The 21,912-nt window shown below is 41.4% G+C and overlaps 1 protein-coding gene across 1 annotated transcript in view; it reads left to right on the top strand.

Moving 5' to 3' along the window:
* The window catches only part of TTLL6 (tubulin tyrosine ligase like 6), a 31,593-nt gene extending 11,462 nt beyond the window's left edge, over positions 1-20,131 (top strand). Inside the window, exons 9-14 of the mRNA XM_044444656.1 lie at positions 1,510-1,698; positions 5,187-5,343; positions 9,248-9,562; positions 10,052-10,412; positions 16,133-16,334; positions 19,755-20,131. Coding sequence (XP_044300591.1) covers positions 1,510-1,698; positions 5,187-5,343; positions 9,248-9,562; positions 10,052-10,412; positions 16,133-16,334; positions 19,755-19,761 — 1,231 coding nt within the window. The 3' untranslated portion in view covers positions 19,762-20,131. The remainder of the gene's footprint in view (positions 1-1,509; positions 1,699-5,186; positions 5,344-9,247; positions 9,563-10,051; positions 10,413-16,132; positions 16,335-19,754) is intronic.
* Positions 20,132-21,912: the final 1,781 nt, after the last annotated feature.

The following is a 21,912-nucleotide window of genomic DNA, read 5'->3' as shown; positions in this document are numbered from 1 at the left end:
TCGTTCACAAGGCAATCACCAGGCCAGCACTATTATCGTGCTTCCTTTTGTTTCAACTTTTCCTTCGTTACCTTACTATAAACCTATACCGAGATGAGTTGTTATCTCATGCATATGTGTTTTCTCCTCCTAGGAAGGCAGACCTAGGATTTTGATTGATTTAGTTTTCTCCTAAAATAATGCTATATTTGTCCAATTGTGCTGCATTATTCCCTCACCCTGGTGGATTTGATGGAACGTACTGAGCAGTGCAGTGGGGAACAGAAGAGCAGCATTGAGATGAGGTTATAAAACAGGCAGTTTTAGCTTCTGATAAAAGAAATTGCACATTAGGGCTGGAAGTATCCAGCTAGTGCTGGAAGAGTCCAGAATGTTTGAGTTGCCTGTATGAAGAGTTGTGCAGTAGACAGTGATTTGTTTGTCATTCAAAACATAACATCAGGGCCAGAACATCAACCTTTTTGTCTTTGCTTTCCCAATTTTCTAGGGAATATAGGAGAGCTGCTCAGCATTCAGCAAAGATAGGGAGTACAGCAAGAAGAAACTCATCATTTCTGTAAGCATTGCAGTACCTGCTCAGCACAAAACAGAACTAGTTGGTACAGAAACATATCTTTAACCATGCCCCCAGTGTAAAGTGAAGATCCCAGACATTATGTCCAAAGTTTGCAGCTCTTCCTTTATTAATCATTGAGATTGGGTTTCTGCATCAGCCTGGAGCATATAAAGAAAGTGTAAAAATCTAAGCTTGGATGGCTAACACTAAAAATGTACACAAGCCCAAATATGGCTCCCACTTATTGTTTTCCAAATGTCACAGATATGCTAAAGTCTCTACTCGTATATGGGGGGTACATTATCAATAGTACTACCACTACTACTACTACTACCCACTTTTCTTCCAGTTGCAAGAGACCCAAGGGAGCTTGCAAAGTTTTCCTCCTCTCCATTTTATTCTCATGATAACAACCCTGTGAAGTAGGTCAAGCCAAGAGAAAGTGACTGACTCGGAGCCACCCAGTAGGTGTCATGGCTGTGTGAGGACTAGAATCCAGATCTCCAGAGTCTCATTCCAGCACTTTTAACCACAGCACCACACTAGGGAGGGCTCAGAATGGCCAAAAAAATAAGCCAAAGTGCAAGTGCCTTCCATGGATTTTTGGCAGCATCCTGGCTCTCTTCCTGTGAAGGAAATAAGGAAGAGCTTTCATCTTGTCTTCCCTAGCAAGACGGGGAGAGACAAAACTCAAGCATTGACAAACTTGAGCTTTCTGTATCTAGTAAATAAGAACAAAGGCTGTATCTAGTAAATAAGAATGAGGCTGCTGTGTGTGACATTTATGTCTCTGGAGTTTGTTTAAAAATGGTATGACAAAGTTTTTGTCCCAGTGTGTAAACGGATATGATTTAAGGCCTGAAGTTGCAGCATGGAAACAAAATGGAAAGATCTCCCATAGAAGACATTTTCTCTGGGGGTTGTTAACAATTTTACTTGGCTGATTTTATCAGGGCCGAGGAATTCAAGAGCTGCCAAGCTGCTTGGCTCCAGCAAGCAGAAAAATATGAGGAAATAAACACAGGAGGCTATCGCCGAATTTACCCCAGTTCTGATTCAGACAAATATGATAAGTTTTTCCAACACAATAATTCACTCTTCCAGGAAACAGCAGCTTCCAGAGCACGTGAAGAATATGCCAGGTGAGAAATAGCTCTTCTTGGTCTCTTAAATAAAACAAAACTATTTTTGAATGTAGTTTACTTTGGCAGTTGGAACACTGGCGGCTTCCACTGCCTTTCCCACAATTATCTTTGTGTACTAAATGTAGTGTTCGGGCAAGAATTCAGTGGGAAGTGTAGTAGTTCTAGTCTAGCAGCACAACCTCTCAAATGCTATCCAGCCCTAAGCCTAACAGTTCTAGTCTTTCTCCCCAAAATTTTTCATGGCAATCCCCAAGGCTGGGTGTACAACCTCGGGCCCAGGAGCCAAATCCAGCTCTCCTGGGGTCCTTGTGTGACCCTCCAGGATTCCGAAGCTGCTTCCCTTTCCCTCCCAATCTTTAGTGCAGTCTTGCCCTATTCCCAAAGGTTGAAATACCTTTCCTAAGGATTAGTTACTAGCAGAAGAGCTTTAGACTAAAAAGGGCTGGTCCTTTGGATATCGCTTCCAGCCCCAGCTGCCACTGAAATGTGGCCTCCTTGAAAACTTCTCTGGAATAAAATTTGGCTTTTGGGTCAAAAGAGCTTCCATGTCCTTGCCCATAGCTTGTATTCCTGATAAACTGTGTGTGTGTACTGGGGGTAAGGTGGGGCTTGCAATGACTTCCCATACAAGCATGCTAAGGCAAGGCCGGGGTGAGCACCATCGGGCACTTGCCAAAGCCCACAACCCTGAAGGGGGGCTCTATTGCTCTGTCCTGGCATTTTGAGCCCCACCGGATTTTCTTCCTGCTTCTGGCATTCACCTCCTTTCTCCAAGCTTGCAAAAACAGTGATCTGGATGAAGAGATGGCACCTGCTTCTCCTCCTCTTGTCCTGCATTCTTCTGGGCAATTGTTGCTTTGAGCCCAGAGAAAGAGAGCACTGCTAACGGCGGTAGGGAGAAGATGGGCCCACCAGCGCAAGTGTTCGGAGCGTCTTGCCTGGATGCCCCCACCCACCCCGCCCTTCAGTTTGCTCTGCACTTGGGTGATTTTGTTGCAGTTGACTGCCTATGAAACAATTTTATTATCCCCACAGATGCTACTTTCTACCTTGCACTAGAATAGAATAGAAGTAGAGTTGGATTGGGTCTGCGAGACCATCAAGTACAACACCCTGCTCCACTTCCAAATTTGGTCACCTCTCTGGCTGCAGGCCCGAGCCTTTCCAACGTGGCAAAGGTGACTTGACATACTAGCTTGATGTATAGCTATGCAGGCTGGCATAGCTTACCTCAAAAGAAGTCAGTACATAATGCCAAGAATGTGCACTATATAAATAACACTTTATTAATGATACTTATTTGAAGTATTTTTATGCCTCTTCTCAGCCAAAAATAGCTTCAAGTGTGAATAATCCATTAAACAAGACAGTTCTTGCCTGCAGCTTGCAATATTAAAGAAATCAACAAATAGGGAAAAGAGACTGAGGAGGAAAAAAGAAAATTCATAATTGTCTTAGCCAGTCTGGTGGAAAGATTGCCCAAATTATTCAGCACAAACAAAGGACTTGGGGAGAGGGGGAGGCAAGGCAAATGCAACTTTGTATGGCTGGCTAATAAGTCAAGCCAATATTTCTTAGCCTGCATTGTGGATTGCCAGTAATGCCCTATCTGTGCCACATCTTGGATTTATACTAATTCTGTGCTATTGTGGTTCCTCCTGAAGAATCTGGGAACTGAAGTTTGTTGTTAACATTCTCTTTCAGAGATCCCTAGACCACTCTGACACAGAACTAGAATTCCCTTTGTTCTCTAGGGAGAAGGAAAAACTGCTCACTGTAACCAGACAATGTCTCTTGTATACAGATTCATCTGCTCCACACTTTCCCAACCTCTTGTCCCCCAGATGTCAGACTACAGCTCCCATGCAGGATAGGATGTAGGGAAGTTGTAGGCCAACACACCTGGGGGACTAGGCTGGGAAAGGCTGATTGCAGCAGTATTCTGGTTCCAACAGCAACCACTGCCACATGTTTCTGGATGCCGACAGGAAGGACGCAAACATGGTGGCCTTCCCCTGTCATTTGCCCTTATCCCCTAGCATTAGAGGAAACTGCTTCTCTGTGCATGGAGTTAACATGGAGCTCTAGGCCTGGGTGGCTGGCTTTATTTATTAACAGTTTTTCTAACTTGTTCACTACAAACGTCTCAGAACAGCTTAAAATAAATGAGCAGAATAAAACAACACAGCAAAGGGCTTCTAGCCATGAATAGAGGTGGTCTCTGTGAATTTGTGCAATCTCTTTTTGAAAGCTAGCTGTACACTGGAACACTTCTTGTGGTCATGAGTTCCAAAAGTGAATTATTGATTGTGTGAAATAGCTCAATAGCTTCGCTGGGTGATCCTGAAACCCTCTTCCCTCTCTAAGACCCACAGACTGTGGCATGTATCTGTTAGACTGGGATAGTGAACCTCTTTTAACTGGAGAAACAAATTCAGTTTTGGAAATTTCTTGGGGGCTGAATACCAAGGCCAAGTAGGGCCAAAGACAAGAAGGGCAGGTGGCAAACTTCTAGCTTATTTGAGGTTAAAACTCTCGCTTAGAGCTCTCTCCTTAGGAGATGCATTTCAGCCTTTTAGAACAGGACAAAACTGCCTTAAAGTCTCATGACAACAGTGCATAATTTCTGAAATGGCTGATGCCTATCTAGAAAGGACATTCTGTGCCTTGGAAGTTTCCCCCTCAGAAGTGTAAGCCTGATCAGGACTGAAAGGAAATGGGCCTTGCATGTACGTTTCCCCCTGTATTAGTAAATCTTCTTGGACTAAGCCCAGACATGGAAAAAACTTGGAGTCTGAGCCCTGGCACCAGTTAAACCCTACCTCGATCCATCTGCGTTCTCATTTGCCTTCCGTGCTGACTGCTAGGATTGCTAACTTGGCCCTGTTTAGCTGCCTGTGTCATCTGGTGAAGCACATGCTATACCAAGAAAAAAATCCTTGACATTGCAACTAGAGTGCTGATTTCCTATAATAGTTTGGGCTTAGGGGTGAGGCCAGTCTGTTTTTGCCTGGCACTGGACCTCATGCATTACTTTGGGGGATGTTCAGGAAGCTGAGAGGAGTTAAGGGCAGTGGTGTCATAGGATGGAAGCACCAAGGCTTTTGGTTAGCAAGGACAGTGTTGTCATCTGTCCCTTCCCAGCCTGCTCAAAGAAATGGATTTTTCTAGCAACAGTGCCTCTTGAGTTACCCCTGTTATAATGTGAAGTATAATGTGAGGTGGCATGTTCTTGAACAAGCCTTTGGCATCACTGCTTCTGGTGGAGATGAAGACTTCCAGAACAGGTTTGTTGACACAGATCAACACAGTTGCCTGCGTGCCGGGACTCTCCTTGGGGTGTGACAATGGCACCTGCATTACCCCACTGCTTAAGGGTCTCCCAGATTCAGGATAGCCTCTTGACAGCAATATGCAGCACAGGGTATGTGGCCCCCTTCCCATAGGAATTTGTGCTAAATTCTTCTGCCCAATGCCATCCATAGGCAGCAGCTTCAGGAGCTCCGTCTCAAGCAGGAACAAAAAGCATCTCTGCTGAAAGAAAAGAAGGCTGAACTGCAGGGAGAGTCTGGTGGAGAAAAAATGAAGATTTCCAGGCAAAAAGTGGCAAACAGAGCAAGTACAGTGCCAGTCTCTGCCCAGGTAGGACTCACAGAGAAGCATTTCAGCTGGGAAATTATTATCCCCCGCTAGTCCACCAGCAGGCATAGGAAAACAAATGGAAAGTACTCTTCTGTGAAAGAGCTGCAGTGACAACAACAACAACCCTCAGTTTTCATTCTTGGATTACATTCCATCTTCAAGACATTTCACCTCATTTAAACTTGATGGAATTTGTCCTTGCACAATTCAAATGGTCCAGACTATACGCACCTTGTTGGAAGTATGGGATCACCCCTCTGCAACTTACTCTCTTTCAACATCTGTGAGAGCCACCATTTCTTCTTGTCTAGCTACTTTAAATGCTTATAAATGCGGTGGTCACCTCCTGTCTTATTTGTAACCTCTTCCTTTCCTTTCCTTTCTGGCATATTGGAAATGCTCCACTAAGTGCATTCTTCTGTCCCTCTATGACGAGCCCAGCCTTCTTCCTCCCACCTTTCTAGAAATATCTCCAAGGAAAGATGATCCCAATATATATGTGGGCAACAGAACTCTGGCTACAGATGGCTACACAGCCTGTTCCCCTTCACTCCCCCATGACTCAGACTTGTGTTAATTAGGTACAAGAAGGAACAGTACTGTCATGTTAACCTATTTCTTATGTCCTTATTCCAGCTTTCCATCATGCTCTGTGAAAACATTTTGCTTTTAAGTTGTTTTATTTGTTTCTCACATGCACCTCCCACTGTTCCTTCAAGCCAGTGTGGCATGGTGGTTAGAGGGTTGGTCTGGGCACCCAGGAGATCTGGGTTCTAGCCCACTGCTCAGCTGTGACACTCACTGCGTGACTTCGGGCCTGTTACTCTCAGCCTAACCTGCCTCACAGGGTGCTTGTTCTGAGGATAAAATGGAGATCGTTGCAAAAGGTAGGATACAAATCTAAAGTTAAAAAGGGGGAGTTCAGATGGTATAGAAGAGGTTTAAGACATTATGCGTTATTCTGTCAATTTATGAGACTGAGAAAGATGATCTAGAAGGACCTGTCTTCACCTGAATAGCTCTCTACTTCCCTCTTTTTTGTTTTCACCTACTCTGTGGACATTCCTTTTGTACTTCACAAGCTCAGCTACTAGTCATTATTTGACTCACATCTCTAGACTTGTTGCCTTTGCCCAGAAAGATGCCTTCTTTCTCAGGCCTCCTTCCCCACAAGTTATATTTATTGAGCCAAGCCTTTCCAAACCCTCCCAGATTCACTTCCCTTGCTCTTCTTCAACCTCCTGTCTTTCCCTCGCCTATGTCCACACCTGGTGGGTTAATCTCTAACCCATCCCTCTAACTTCATCTTACTTTGTTTCATTATTTGTATGCCTCCATTAATGTACACCGCACTTTACAGAGTAACATGAGTCAGGCTGCCTTTTCAAATAGTGTGTTTAGGAAAAAAGAAAGAGGCAAGGGTAATGAATAACACAGAAGGGAGAGGGAAGGATATGGACAATTGCAGTGGGGTATTTAGGGGTGGGGATGAACAAATCATGCTAATTTGAGTCCATGTCAGTTTTGCATACATTCATTCTTAAGTCCATCATATCACATTTTCACAGCAGTCTACATATTTTAATGAAAAATGCACAAAAATATAGATTTAAAAGTTAACTGCACATTTTAACCAAAAATAGGCATTTTATACATTTTGTTTTTAAAGGCCTTTTTGTATGCATCTCAGCACATTCTTTGAATAGCCAACCATTCCATAAAATCTGGAGAAAGGTATAAACCTAAGAATAATAGTATTCTGAACTATGTATTACTCCATACAAATCAGGAGAGTCTGCCTAAATGTACAAAGTGAACAAAATCCTCAAATATTCCTAATATTTTGTCTGAGCAGAGTTAAATTTTGAGGTGGGATCTTGACCATCTTAGACCAGCACAATTCGGCAATTATATGATTTTTAATAATATGTGCAATAAGTTGCATACTTCTTGATGACTTATGGATGAGAATTTTATTTATACTTCCATTTATATGCTATATGATTGGGAATGTTACTCATTATATGTAGGTGGGGTTTGCATGATACAACAAGTCATTTCTTGTGCAGAAGTGTCTGTTGTGTCCTCTGAATCCTGTCATGGGATTTCAGCATGGTATCTTTGATTTTTAGAAACCATGATAAGAAACAATGGCCTGTTCTCTGGTTTGCACCCTTCACCATGGTTTCTCTGGTCATCCAAACCCAGCATCATGGTTTCAACAGTCTTGGTATGCAACTACCACAGAGTACCCTGGAAAGAGTGGCAACTGCAGGAGCTGCTGCAGCCATCCAGCATGGGATGAATTTCAGGCATGGGAGCTGATGGGATATAGCTACCGAAGAAGGTGGAAACATGCCAGTGTAGAAACCACTTGATTTATCTCTCAGGCATATCCAGGCCAAAAAAGTTCACACACAGTTGTTTGTCATGTCGTGTGAATCCAGCCTGTATCAGAAAGATTGAAGTAACACTCATGCAAGGTATCTGGGGATATTTTTAGACTGACAAAGGGATAAGGGAGTGAGAGGGATAAAGCAAGTTGTAGATATTCATTCATTCATTCATTCATTTCATTTGCGCATTGTACCCGCTAGCCAAAGCTCTCTAAAATATGAAAAAACAGCATTGAAAAAACATAAAATGTTTACTGCACATACATTTAGAACACTTTGAAACAGCAAAACCAGCCCCAAATGTTGTCAGACCGTAGAGAGCAAACTATACCCCAGATAGGGCTAGGAAGTGTAGAGACAGACAGTGCAAGAAGGCCAGAAGCAATGTTACCAGTTCTGACCTCCAGGTCACCACTATCAGTCTGTTCACCACATTCGTTATAAGCTGCAGCTGCCAAACTGCTTTCAAAGGCAGCCCAGTGTTAAGTGCATTGCAGTAACCTGAACTAGGGGTGACCAGAGTATAGATGACTGAAGCCAGGTTATTCCTATCCAGATAAGTGCAAAGCTGGGGCTGAGCTTGTAGCCAAAGCTAATAGAAGGCACTTGAAAGCCACCTGCAACCTGCTGTAGTGGCATCAGGTATGAACCTGATCCTTCTGGGGAGGCAACCCCTTCCAGAAGAGGGGCAATACCTTGATGTGAGCCAGTTTGGGGGGGCGGAATTCTGTGTCCCCTTGCCAGCATCTGAGGGGCCATAAGATATTTCAGATTCCCTGATCTGAGGTTAGACAGTGTGCCTTAGCCTAGCAGTTGGGAATTGGAGTTCTGCCCCCCTCCCACCTCCTCTTCACCCCAAACAGAAAGACCTGCAATGGCTCCTCTTTGAGGTCAGAGATGAGGGAAAAGGAATGCTTTGATGGGTGGCGTGAGCAGATCTGAGGGGCCAGAATATGTCATCCTGAGGCCTCTTCAGCCTCCTTCCTTCCTGCTATGAAACACCCCAGCTAAATGGGCAGCTAAGCCTGTCTGATGAAAAATGCAAGGAGGGAGGGAGAGAGGTGCAGTTTGCCTCCCCGACTCCTCCCACCCTGCATGGGATGATCATAAGCCTCTGAGTTTGCAGCCGTATCGTTATCATGATAGGATTGTGCCTTTAGAAGCTCATTCTGGATAGGTTTTGTTTTAAGAATTGAACTTGGTGGTTTTTTAGGATTGAATATTGCAAGGTCAGTTTTCCCTTTGTCAGTAACGGAAGATCAGAGCACAATTTATTAAAGCAACCTTTCCTTTGCATTTTGGTAGGTTAACAGGCTTACCATTTTATGTAAACACTCAATAGGCTTACCATTTTATGAAATTGGTTAAACGTGTGTGCGTGCACATGCGTGTGTGTGTGCGTGTGTGTGCTGATGTTGTAAAATCTGGTATAATCTCAAAGCTCTCACACACAAGACTTTCACTTCTGATCCTCTGTTGTTCTGGGTTTCTTTTTCCTACCTTTGCAGCCTCGGGTTTCTTCAGATTCTGAGCCTGGACCTGCCTTCCCACTCAATCTTTCAGAGGAGCAAGAGCCCACGAAAGAAGTAGCTTGTGATTCTTCAAGCCTCTCCCAGCATGAGAGCCATGGGACAGGCAGTTGCCCAGAGACCCCTGAAAAACAGCCCGTAAGGCCTTACAGCTCCGTGCCTGACCTCACCAAACAGAATTCATCCAGCATCCCAGAACAATGTAATTCAAATCCAGAACTGAGGGACATCATTAGTGGCCACTGTTCTGCACCAGATGTGAGCATTAGAACGAGTGTAAGTGATAACACCACAGTACTTGTAAATTACTAATGCACTGGATCTTGAATCACAGGGCAGCTCCAGTTAGCAAACACAGAGAAAGTCTTTGGCCCTGGAAGGTTGATTTTATTTATTTATTTATTTGAAAATAAGCCACTTTAAAGCATAGAGCTTTTCAAAATATTTTCTGGCCAGTGAGCTGATTCAATTTAGTAGTGTGCTACTTGGGGAGAATATTTCTAAGGAGAGGCAGTATCATTGAAAAGCCCTTTGGATCAAATGTGTCAGCCGCTCTCAGACTTTGATTGATGCCGGGTATTTCCATGATTACATTAATCAGATACTATAAAGATGTGGCAGATACAAGTATGCATAAGTATTAAAAGTCACCAAGTATCAGCTTGGAGGAAAGGAACTGTGTCAGCTCCTGGGTCTCTGACAGCTGGGTTGTCAGTGAAGTTGGCAGCCATGTTGAAGAGGGACTCTATTACAGACCTTCCTTCTCTCCTTTACCAGCCCCAGCTTCCAGTGTTTACAAAAGCATGCAGTAAACAAACCCTATGTCCTCACAAGCATTTTCCAACAATGACACAGCCTCGGGCGGAGAGGGCAACAAGAACATTGGCTTGCTATGCAAGTCCAGCTATTAAAAACTTCCGGCCATTCGGAGAACAACCCTTGCACTTTCACGTTAGAGAAAACACAGCCTTCTCACGCTCTGCTACTCCAATGGTGAGAATGAGATTCTCTGAGAATGTCAAAGAAAAAAGAACTCCAAAAAGAGTAGTCTCCGAACTCTTCAGCAGGATGAATTTCACACCAGCAGAGAGAAACCTCAGGCTACTTTCGCTACAGCAATCTCATCTCCTCACCAACCGAGCACGTGAGTGCCATTTTCTTGGCATCCTGTCACCCAAGCACCAAAAATTGGAGATAGGTCAGAGCATTTGCAACAGTGTTGAGCAAGCAGAGTGTAATGTTGAGCATTGGAGAGACACCTTATTGTTAAAAAAAGTTGCATGTTTTAGATTTCTACTAGTTCTTTGGTGCCATTGGTTTAGTACTACTAACTCATGTTATCCAGATGCCTGAGATTGATATCTCAGTGGTTTTGCCCTCAGACCACACAGCTGAGAAAAGCTAGAGAAAATTCAACATAGTATGCCCAGTTCGTATGCAGGTGTGACACAAGGAAAATGCTTTCTACTTTTCCCTGGTATAGGACCTGGGAATGGTAGTCATTGAACAGCTGACTTTTAGTCACATTGCCTTGAGTCTATCAACTAGTTGTTTAACCTTGTTTGTTTTGGATATAGCATAAAATTGATCCATCATTACCTGTATACATAAACAAGCAGGAGCCTCAAGTTTTTATGCTTTCCACTCCTCCCCTTACAGCCATGAGGAGGAGATTAAAAGGCTTTGCTTTCTTTTAAAAACTAACCAGAGTTCCCTGTATTGTCAAAATTCAAGGGAACTGTGGTCAGTTTAAACACTGGTCTTTTCAAACAAGCTTGATTCAAATGATGGTTTATGATCCTGGATTGTTTAAACTTATTACTACTACTATTACTACAGCTGCTGCTGCTATACTGCCCAAGAGCGAAAGCAGAACTAACTATTCTGACTTTAGATATTATGGGAAGCCCAATTAATTTAAAAGTGGAAGTACGCTTTTAATTCATAGCTGTAGCTGAGAATTAGGGAGGGGATCTGGTTGTCCAAATATTCAGTTGAGTCAGATTGACTTTTAACTGACTGAATAGTTAATCAGTTGTATTTAAATACAATTACAGATTAAGTGGTATTAATATGTAAAATTTCAATAAACTTGTTTATATTGAGGATCTTGTGTAATAGGTTCAATAAACCTTATATATGAGATAACGTACAATTTAACAAGTAAAAATTACCACATATTGTTAGAAGGAAGGCAAATCTTTAACACTTGCAAATTTTCTCATGTATATGCAATTATGGAATACACAGTACTCCACCAGAATCAAAATATCTTAAAAAATATAAACCAATTCCAGGTTCATAGCCCATCAGTAGTGGGGAAGAGTCAGCTTTGCAATCATGTTGATCTTGCTTTCAGCTGTGGATTGGTAGCCTTGAATGTTTCTGGTTCTTACCAGAAGGTATTGTCACCCTCATTTTTATTTTTTAAATGTTTACATTTTCAAGTAAAATTAGAAAAATGCAAGTATATAAAATATCTAATGTATATATTAGCAACACCTCCCAAATATTTCATGTATACAACTTCCAAATGAAGGTAAGTAACAGTGATACATCAGGTTTTGCAGAGTTATGATTACTGAATATTGTTGTTTGTTCATATCTTAACATGAAATCCAGTGACATGAGATAAAAGTGGCATTGTAGGTACAATGTATCACTTGATGAAGCTAGTCAACTTCAACATTTCCCAATTTCTATTTCAGTTGTGGTTCTGTAATGGGTTTCATATCTTTATAGAGATCTCAGACCATGTACAGTTCTTTTCTTACAGTTCTCAAATTGTTCTTCCCTGCTTTTATTGTAAAATGGAGGATGATGGCAAAAGAAAGTAAGTAGCTAGATAGGTGGGTAGTCCAGATCCATAAATCCTCCAATGCAAAGGGATTCAGGACATTTTTAAGAAGAGTCAGTTGATGTGTTAGGAACAAATGGAGCCGCATAATTTCTATTAAGAGTTCTAAGTAGACTCATATGCATTGCTTCGTTATTAGTAATGTATTATGTATAGGTGCCGCATAATGGTACCGTATTAGATTCAGTATTCCAAATGCTTCCAGGCATGTTGGTTTGTAGACAGTGTCATTCTTGAGGTTTGTCCATGTATTTTGTTGTGTGAAGTTAAGTGTGTTCTACCAATTTTTAAAAAAATAATTTTGAAACTGCATATTGGGAGGGACTAGAATAGAAAATTCAGAAGAGATAAGATAATCATTTTCTTGGGTAGAGCAGTGTTGCTCTACCCAAGCAGAATGTTTGTAGGTTATTCTGTTTCTTAATATCAGATCTAATAGATTTTATTAAAGCATGAAATTTCATTTTCTTTAGCTGTTTCTATTTTTGTAACCACAAGGTAATTTATATGTTTAGAACATGAACTAATTTTAGATGGGTTGATGTAAATAAAGTTGGTCTGAGGAGACAAGATTAATGATCAACATTCTTTACTTTTTATGATTGATTTCTAGCCATGACACTCCTTCATGTTCCATAATTTATTTAAGAATAAACAATAATGTTTTAGGTTCCATAGTATCCAAGCAACATCATCTGCGAAGAGGTTTATTTTGTGAACAGATCCAGCAGACTTCACTCCCTATATTAAATTATGTTGTTGAATTTTGTGAGCCATACGCTCCATGGAGAGAGTAAAAAGCAGGGGTGAAAACAAGCATTATTGCCTTGTATCCCTTGCTATACTGAACTTGGGTTTATTCCATCCATTCAGTCTGATCATACATGTGTGTTTTAAAACCAGCATAATTTTCTTTGGAAATAACATTTTCTCCCTCAAGGCGTATCAGAAATCCTGCCTCATCTTGTTCAATGCTTGTTGGAATCTGATGGCTATCTTTGTCCTTTTTTCATGAGCAAAGAAACTGCTAAGTTGTATTCAATGGTTGTCCAACTGGGTTAGCTATGTGTCTGTGTCTAATACTTTCCGCTTGATCTTCATTATTCTAGTTGTTAATAGAACCAGGCTAAGATGATATTGAACATTTTTGCATCTTGTTTTATGAGCACTATGGACTTAAATGTGTCCACTAGCATTGGATCTTTTCTGGGTTTTAAGATGATAACTAGACAAGATTCCTTCCAACTGTTCAGTTTTGCATTGCCTTTTAATATAGAGTTGAAAAGCATTCTTTCTTTGGAGCTCAACTATAAAGATTTACAAAACCAGTGCTTTTTTTGTCATAGAATGCACCGGAATGGAGTTCCGGCACCTTTTTTTGACAGATTTTCCAAGTTTTAAAAGTAACTTTTGAAAATTTGATGTTTGGTCCATGTGGATTTGAATCGCCCTGTTGAGTGTAGCAGGTCGGCGGCACCTTTTTTCTTACAAAAAAAGCACTGTACAAAACTGTGATATAAAGGCATTCTGGCCCAGAGCCTTTTAAGATTTTGGCTTTTTTAAAATAGGTTTTGGTTCTATTCTATTTATTCAGTAGATACTTGATCTATTAAATATTGTTGTTTTGTGTCAAGAATGTTTAATTTTACTTTGCTCAAGTGTCAGTTTGTGTGCTTCCTATCATTTTAGCTTTATATAGATCTGAAAAGAAGGCCTGAATTTTTTCTCCCACATTTTTTGTTCTGTGTAATTACTCACCAGTATGTTGTAACAAACTTGTAATTATAGTCAATGGGGTTTCTTTTTATGTTTAAAAGCCAAAATTCTTGAACTTTTATCACTGCACTTATCATATTTTTTTATTTGTGAATGGCACTGCATTTGCACTTTCCCCAGTTTCTAAATTTGCCATTTCTGTTCTTATTTCTAATAGTTTTCTATGTAGTATATCATTTTACTGTCTGATTGTTTGTGAATGTTTTCAAGGGTTTAAAAATGTTTGAAGTCTGATTTTGGAGCCCTGTCTTGATCTTTCAAGGTGAGCATATTCAGTTATCAGATGGCCTTGAGTTCCACAATTGAGTCCCACATTAGGGCTTCAGGAAGGTCTTCAGTGTCATTTCTCCTTCATTTTATTCACTGTATGTTTGCAAAGTAATACATTTGGGACAGGTTCCATGGTATAGATTTCAGAAGAGGATACTTGTATGTATTGTAACAAAGGCAGGCGCATGGTCAGGAGGGAGTTGGACAGCATGTCTGAGAGGAAGAGAATTTGACTTGTGAAGCTTTTTGATCATAGTCAGTAGTCAATTTGGGTATGTGTATTATACCCATGTGAGAAAAATGTGTAATTTAAGTCCGTAGCATTTTTTCTCACCAGACGTAAATAAGTCAGTTGTATTTAAAATATTATTTAAAGTCTACACATGTTGATGTTTTCTTAAGGTTACATCTCCTATCCTTCGTACTTTAATTAATCCAGTATAAATCACCTCCTGTAAGTATAATGTCCTTTGCAAATCGTGCAAGCACTTGTGTTTGTAAAAACTGCCTTTGACCATTATTAGGACTGAGCAGTGACCCTGGGATTTTTTTCAAAATCTTGCATCGATCCTTCAAAGAAGATATACCTAGCATTTAGGTCATCTGTCAGCTGATCTTTCGTCACAAAGTTGTTTATGAGCAAGCCAAAATCCCACTTCTCTAGCCCTAGAGATGTCAAAGGCCATATACTACTCACCTTGTGTTGCAGGTATTAATGGCTTTAATGTTTTGCGATTTCTAATAGGATTCCTGTATCCTTATGATATCTGGAGATTCTTTCTTTTTTTTAAGAGAACCCTGCTCCTGGGTTACCCAGGCCATCCATGAAGATATCCATGAAGATATTTTCAGACACATAATATTGGTTTCAAAAATAACTTAAATTCTTCCAAACTAGTAGGAATATATAAACAATATAACGCATGGGTTTAATTTCATCAGACAGTAAAAGAAAGATTTAGAGAGCTGACCAAAAGCCCTGGAGCATAGTACCAATATTGACTGAAAAATATATGAAAAATACTTAGCAGGAGGCTAGAGGTTTGGTATAATTAAGCACTGAGAGACCTGCCCAGGAATGGAGGAGTGATGAGCAGGCACCTGCAGGCAACCCTCTCTCAGGGCAGCAGGCCTGATGCAGTATTGCCAAAACTGGGATCTCCCGCCACCACCAAAAGAGAAACCTCCCCAGACTCACTTCTGAAATGCTCTTGGTGCCTTGGGAATAGCTGGCCGAGGATCCCACTGCAGTCCCTTGTGTGGAGCTTCTCTGCATCCTGCTGTGTCCTTACGGGATCACAACTAGATTACAGGTTTTACTGAGCACTCTGTGTGTAACCTAGGCATTGAAATGGCAATAACCTGACACAAAAATGTGGCATCCTCTTGTGAGCCTCTCTACTTTCACTCCCAAGGTACACAGTCCTGGGGCAAATGATTTCTTAAGGATTCAGGAAAAGTACAGAACCGGAGAAAATATGGTCAGATTCTGAGCACAAAAAATAAACAGTACAGAGTGGCTGATTGGTGGCAAAGGACAAACAAAAAGGGAACTATACAGTTCAGCTAGCATTGCCCTGTACAAGCTGCCTATCTGGTTCCTTGAAGACCCACTATGTCTATGGCAAAGTATGGGGAGAAACTACACCGGAGAAACCTTGAGCAATTTTTCCTGGCGCTGGAAGAGAAATCCTCCCTCCTCATTTTCTCTCTCCAGTAGATGTCTCCTCTGGTCCCTCCCCATTGCCATTCCCAGCCTAAGATTACAGAAGGATCTTTTGTTTTTCGCTGCTGTCCAGTAATGGCTCTGAGATGAATTTTAGGAGATTCCTCTACTTCAGGCACTCAGGTGATTTGGTAATCTATAGTGGCATTCTCATTCTCTTTCTGATCCAGGAAAAATGGTCTGCTGGGCATGCTCCATCGCAGTACAATTTTGTTTTGTTTTTTGTATTATGCAGAAAGTGCTTCTCTCCCAAGAGAAATCCTCGGCAGCAGGAGCGTTCCTAGCAGGAGGTCAGCAAAGTACTACAATGCCCACCTTGCTATGCCAAAGCCAGTAGTTCAGCAGCAGAGTTTGCAAGGCCTATTGGTGATTTCACAGATGAACAACCAGTCCAAAAGAGCCAGTGACCAAACACTGGGAGACAGTCCTGTGAACAGGTAACAAACATGGGTGGTTGTCAGGTCTTCTATGAATGGAAGGGGCTGAAAGTTTTAGGGGCTGCGTGGGAGTTGTGACTTTAAGGCAAGAGGACATTGTGAACTTTAAACAAATTTACATGCCTTTGCCTATATTTGCTAAAACTTATTCTTCAAGGACAATGGTGACCTAGATCTAGAAATAAAATTGAGGTTCCTTGCTGGGCCAAATTCTGTGCTTGGCTTTGGAAGGTTTGGAACATTCCCATCTGTATATGGATACCAAAGTTCAGGATGTAAATGTTCTGAATTGAAAATTGCTTCTGTTCTAGTCTAAAATACTGATGTGAGAGTAGGTGATCCTTCAGCTAATCTGAAATAGGCATTATTTGCTCACTCTCTTTTTAGAGGGAATAGAGCTATTGTGACCAACCTGTTTATTCCAATATTTTTCATGGTGCCCTCCATTTTTTTTTTTTTAAATCTGGTCTGTGCTGATTTTTGAGTTAAAATTCAATTGTAGTACCATCCAAACTATTGAAGTTTCCTGGTCTATCTGTCTTTTTAATATTCTTCTTTGCCACTTTTTCTTGAAGTGCTTTTGTTTCTCACCCACTGACACTAATCAGTTGCTTTCTATCCTAGTCTGGTCCATAATTAGTCAGTTTCTGTTCTTTGCAATGGTGAAGAATACGGTGTGTGGGCAGGCCTTAAATCACAGGCTACCTGTGCAAGTGTGATCAGAGCAAATAAAGGAAAAAGTTATTACACATTTGCTTTTGCTACAAAAAAATATACCAGTCATGAAAGCCTGTGACCGGAATGGACTATTAAAAGTCCATTTCCATAATAAGCAGGAAATAATGGATTAAAGTGGCAGAAACTACTATAAAACAGGACAAGAAGGCAACTGTTACTAATTAAATGGCCAGTTGCAGAAAAAAGCTGGAAAAGAACTTACTTCTGAGTACAAATACTTTTATTCACATATTGTCAAATCAATGTCTTGCCTTTTTCTCAAAGGAACTTAACAGCATCATAGAAGCACATACAGTAGCTTCTTGCTGATAAGAGCAGACATTTCAGGATTTGAATGGGAAAATGTAAGACTATATATAACATTTCCCCTGGAACCACCATTTTAATTCCACTTTCAACTTATCATGGAAAAGCAATGGCTCACCGATATTAAGGGCCCTACTGTGGAAGAGACCATTACATGGAACATCTTCTAACATAGTTACATGCTCCCTGGCAAATACTGCTCAGACTGAGTTTCTGAATATTGTTTACTGTTAGTATGGTGGGCACCACCACGATCCTTAGAATCTGCTAGGTAAAGTTGCAAATAAAATAGGAAAAGAAATAGAAATGTTACTTTCCTAGAGTTGAGAAAAAAAGAGTTGAGAAAACATTGAAACAAGGACTATTCTTGCCCTACAGAAATATTTGTTTTGTCTTAGAATGTATATTTTTAATGCATTTCCTTTTTGCCTGTCACTGTTTCTAGGCTGATACAGGGTGCAGCCCCATCTGGATGCCTGTAACCCTCCACACTTGGAGGATTACATTCATCCAGTGCAGGGTGAAATGCATGCGGAGGTGAAAGTTGCTTCCATCCTCCTCCTGCCATAGAAAATATTTAAGCAGCCAGTTTCGGCCATCCAAATGTTGCATCCTGAAGCATGAAGGAAGGACACCAGGTAACTTTGTATCATGGTGACCTCTCCTCTCCACCACCTGGAATGCCTACTGAACCTAGTCTCTGAGATCACTTCTTTCTGTGCTGGCTGAAAGGCAGGGGAGGATATTCGAAGCTTGGAGACCCAGCTATGAGGTGGAGTGCTTTTTCTATTACTTACCTGGGTCTCCAAAAAAAAAATCCTATGGCTAAGCAGCTGTATCAGGCAGTGTAACCTAGCAGAATTGCACTGCCTGATGCAGCTGTAAAACATCCACAACATAACCATAAAAAACAGCTAAAATTGCAGCATTTAAACAGGCACATCTGAGGTTAAAAGCCTGGGAAAATAAAAGGTTTTTGCCTGTGGCCAGGAGTCATCAAATTGGGCAGCAGGCAAGCTTCACTGGGGAAAGCATTCCACAGGAGGGGAGCCACAACCAAGAATATCTTCTTTTGCTCACTTCTAATAGTGGGCATACTAGCATGAAGTCATTCAAATATTACCTCTGCATGCAGGCAGGTTGATGTGGAAGTAGGTATTCAGATCCCCCAAACATGTAGGGCTGTAGGAAAAAACTTTAGCACCATTAACTAGAAAAGTCTGAGCACAATCATGTATCAAACCAGAAATGTCCCAGTAATCAGTCCCCGTTAATGGCCTAGCAGTTGTAATTTGAACAAGCTGCCATTCCTGAGCGATCTTCAAGGGCATTCCCATGCACAGCACATTGTAACAACATAATCTGGAGGTTACTAGAACATGGATAACTAGCCAGGCTATCTTTGTCCACGAGGAGCACAACAGGAGCACTAGCCTCAGTTGTTGGAAGACACTTCATGCCATGCACATCATCTGGGTCTCTAGTACCAAAGGAGAATCACTGAGCAGCACCCCCAGACTGTCAACATGGCCCTTTAGGGAGAGTGGAGCTCATCATACCAGGTTAAACAAAGAAACCACCCGCCAGAAGTGCTTCCATCTTGTCAGGACTGAGCCTCTGTTTATTAGCTCTTCTCTACTCCATTATTGACCCAAGATACAAATGTAGCACTGCTACAGCTTCATCTGAATCAGACGTAAAAGAGTGTAGAAGTTGAGTGTCATCAACATACCAGTGTGAGTAATTCCAAATTCCAGGATAAACTCACTCAGCAGTTTCAAGTAGATGTTAAAAAAAGGAGACAGGTTGGAACCCGGCAGGGCCCCACAGCATAAGAGCAGTGATCCTGCAGCAGTGCCATCAGGAACCAGCCCCCCAAGTTGTAGTGCTGCCATTGAAACACAATACCGTCAGCCCCAACCCAGACAACTTATGGGCAAAGATACCTTGGTTAATGGCATTGAAAGCTGCCAACAAGTTCAGCATAATTAGCTCACTATCCCTTGCCCTACATTTGGCGTAAGTTATCGGAATGACCAGGACAGCTTCTCTGCTGAAGCCTGATTGAAAGAGACCCAAATAATCCGTATCATCCAAGGGTGCCTAGAGTTGCTTGGCCACTATTTATTCAAGCACCGCCTTTGCACAAGAAGACGCATGCAACAATAGCTGTAATTGTCAAGATCCAGAGATTTCTGCACTGTATTATTATTTTTCATAGCAAGCCACCTGTTGGGTTTCCCAGATGGAAAGCCAAAGTGTAAGTCTAGGAAAGGAATAGTCTGTTAGTGATCTTTTGGGTCAAATATTTGGAGTCATTGCTTCTACCATTTGTGCTTCCTTATCATACCATTTTCTTTTGCTTCCTTCTTCCAGGGTTTGAGTGAATCATTCACAAAGCCAGGCTGGTTTCTCGAAAAGATGTTATTTTCGGTTAAGAGACATATTGAACTGTTCAACTATATCCATCCCCAGTAGGCTGTTATGTAAAGGTGCCTTCCTTTACAGCCAGTGAAAAATGACTTGTAAAGAGATTAGGTATGTTTAAAGCAAGTGGATTTCAAGCGAGTTGAAGCTCCTGATTTCCTCTTGCTTGTGGAAGTATGTTGCAGGTACTTTACAAACTGAAAAATCCTCTTTCAGAAATTCCTAAGAAGATGGCTGCTGCATGAATTTCAGACCCTAGAGGGTTAGACTTATATACCACTTCCAATCATACCGTTCTCTAGATCTGCAGAGGAGGATGGAGCACGCACTGTGTTTTGCACGTGGAATCCGAGGGACCAAACACTCAGTTGCATGTCCCCTGAGATTTTGTTGTTGTTGCTGTTAAACGCAGCCATGGAGGCTATGAAAGGGAGCAAAAGGATGGGGTAGAAGGAGCTGCTTAACCCCTTCAGTGCTTTGGTCTGCCAAAATCTCACCTAGCTGCTTTTCCACCTATGATGTTAAAGGTATGGCGTCCCTAATTTTTCCCTCATGGTGAAAAAGGCTTGAGAGGGGTAATTTATTTTGCAAACCCCTGGAATTAAGCACCCCTCCCCCCCTCAGTCCTATTCCCCATTGCAAATTCCTGGACCACTTTTCATTAACAAGAAAAAAAAAACGGGAAGGAGGCTTGATTGTCCACATGCCAAGTCTAGCTTTGCTGTAAATTCCTTACATTTTTGAAGCAATTTTTATTAGTAAACCTAGTGAGAAGTTGCGAAGAAGAGTCGGCTCACAGATTTCAGTAAAGGATTGACGATGGAAAAGATTCCAACACGAAGGGATCTGGTTTCCTCCATGGAATAAAACAATGTCCTGTATAGATTTGTGTAGTGTATGCTGTGTCTCTGGTTATATATTATTTACTGAGAGTCCTGTACTTTTCTTCCCGTAATCTTCACAGTGGTCATGTATCTTTGCTTCTAATTGACTTTGCCCCCTCTGCCACCCTGCCTCGTTTCATTATCACTGTTCTTTGGCGCAAAGAAGATGAGGGTTATGGAGGGAATGGGCCTAGCAAGGTTGCAAGTGATACATGGACTGCCATATTCTTGGGGTAAAATATGGGCTTCTTTGAAAGAAGTGCAGGGACTGCCTAGGATAGATTTCTCTATTTCAGGCAAACTGTAGTTGCATGTTTATCTTATTTTAAAGGAAAGTTTATAGTCAGGATTATTGGAAGAGAGGGCTTCCTGGCAGGATTGAGTTTTCCTGGCAGTACCGGCTTATAATGACAGCTGAAATAGTCAAAGTAGAAAAGATGGTAACAATAAATACATACTTTTAAGTGCAGGGCATCCCATCTCTATCTCATAGATGCTGTTTCCAGTATATCAAACATACAAGTTTTGCTTGCTGGGCATAGATTATTTCCATTGCAAAATGGGAGGTTTGATCACAAAATTGGCAGAACTGCTCTACTCGCCTGCCTCCCCTTCTAGATTGTTCTTGTTGATAGCCTTCCAACCAATTGGCAGTGTATGTTAAATATTTATATATCCATAAATCAGATTGGAAAATTACAAGCAGCAGACAGAGTAAGAGGTACGGAATTGCCAGTCTGGGAATCTCAATGAGGCAAACTGTCTCAGCTTAGGTATAGCAGCTGCTACTCAAATGCAGGAAATCCTTTTTGATACAGCATTTGGCATCCTGGAAATCTTACTTTAAAAGCAAGTTTCTGCCCTTATTTCAAATTCTTGAAAGCAACTCCTTGTCCTTTCCCTTCCATTATTATCAACTAGCAAAATGCCTGCAAGCTGTATTCCCCTGTGGGTAATCTTTTGCAGGGGACACACCAGCAGTAGGTGGGTCCAAAACCGTATGTACATCTAATTCACATATACCCTCCATATCCATCTGTCTGCTCATATATGCATGTATCTGTGTATAGTCTTCCCAGCCACACACATTACAACTCCATACACTCTCATTTATCCATGTACTGGCACCAGTCATTCAAAAGTGTATTCATCTGACATCAGAGAAGTTTCTTGGTTGGCACAAAACAGGAGTATGGTTCAAGAGCAGTTAGCCAGGAGTAAAA

Source organism: Varanus komodoensis, unplaced genomic scaffold (assembly GCF_004798865.1).
Source record: "Varanus komodoensis strain SLA01 unplaced genomic scaffold, ASM479886v1 scaffold45, whole genome shotgun sequence".
Classification (NCBI taxonomy): Eukaryota; Metazoa; Chordata; class Lepidosauria; order Squamata; family Varanidae; genus Varanus; species Varanus komodoensis.
The sequence above is the reverse complement of the archived record's forward strand: the minus strand, read 5'-3'. Positions and strand labels throughout refer to the sequence as shown.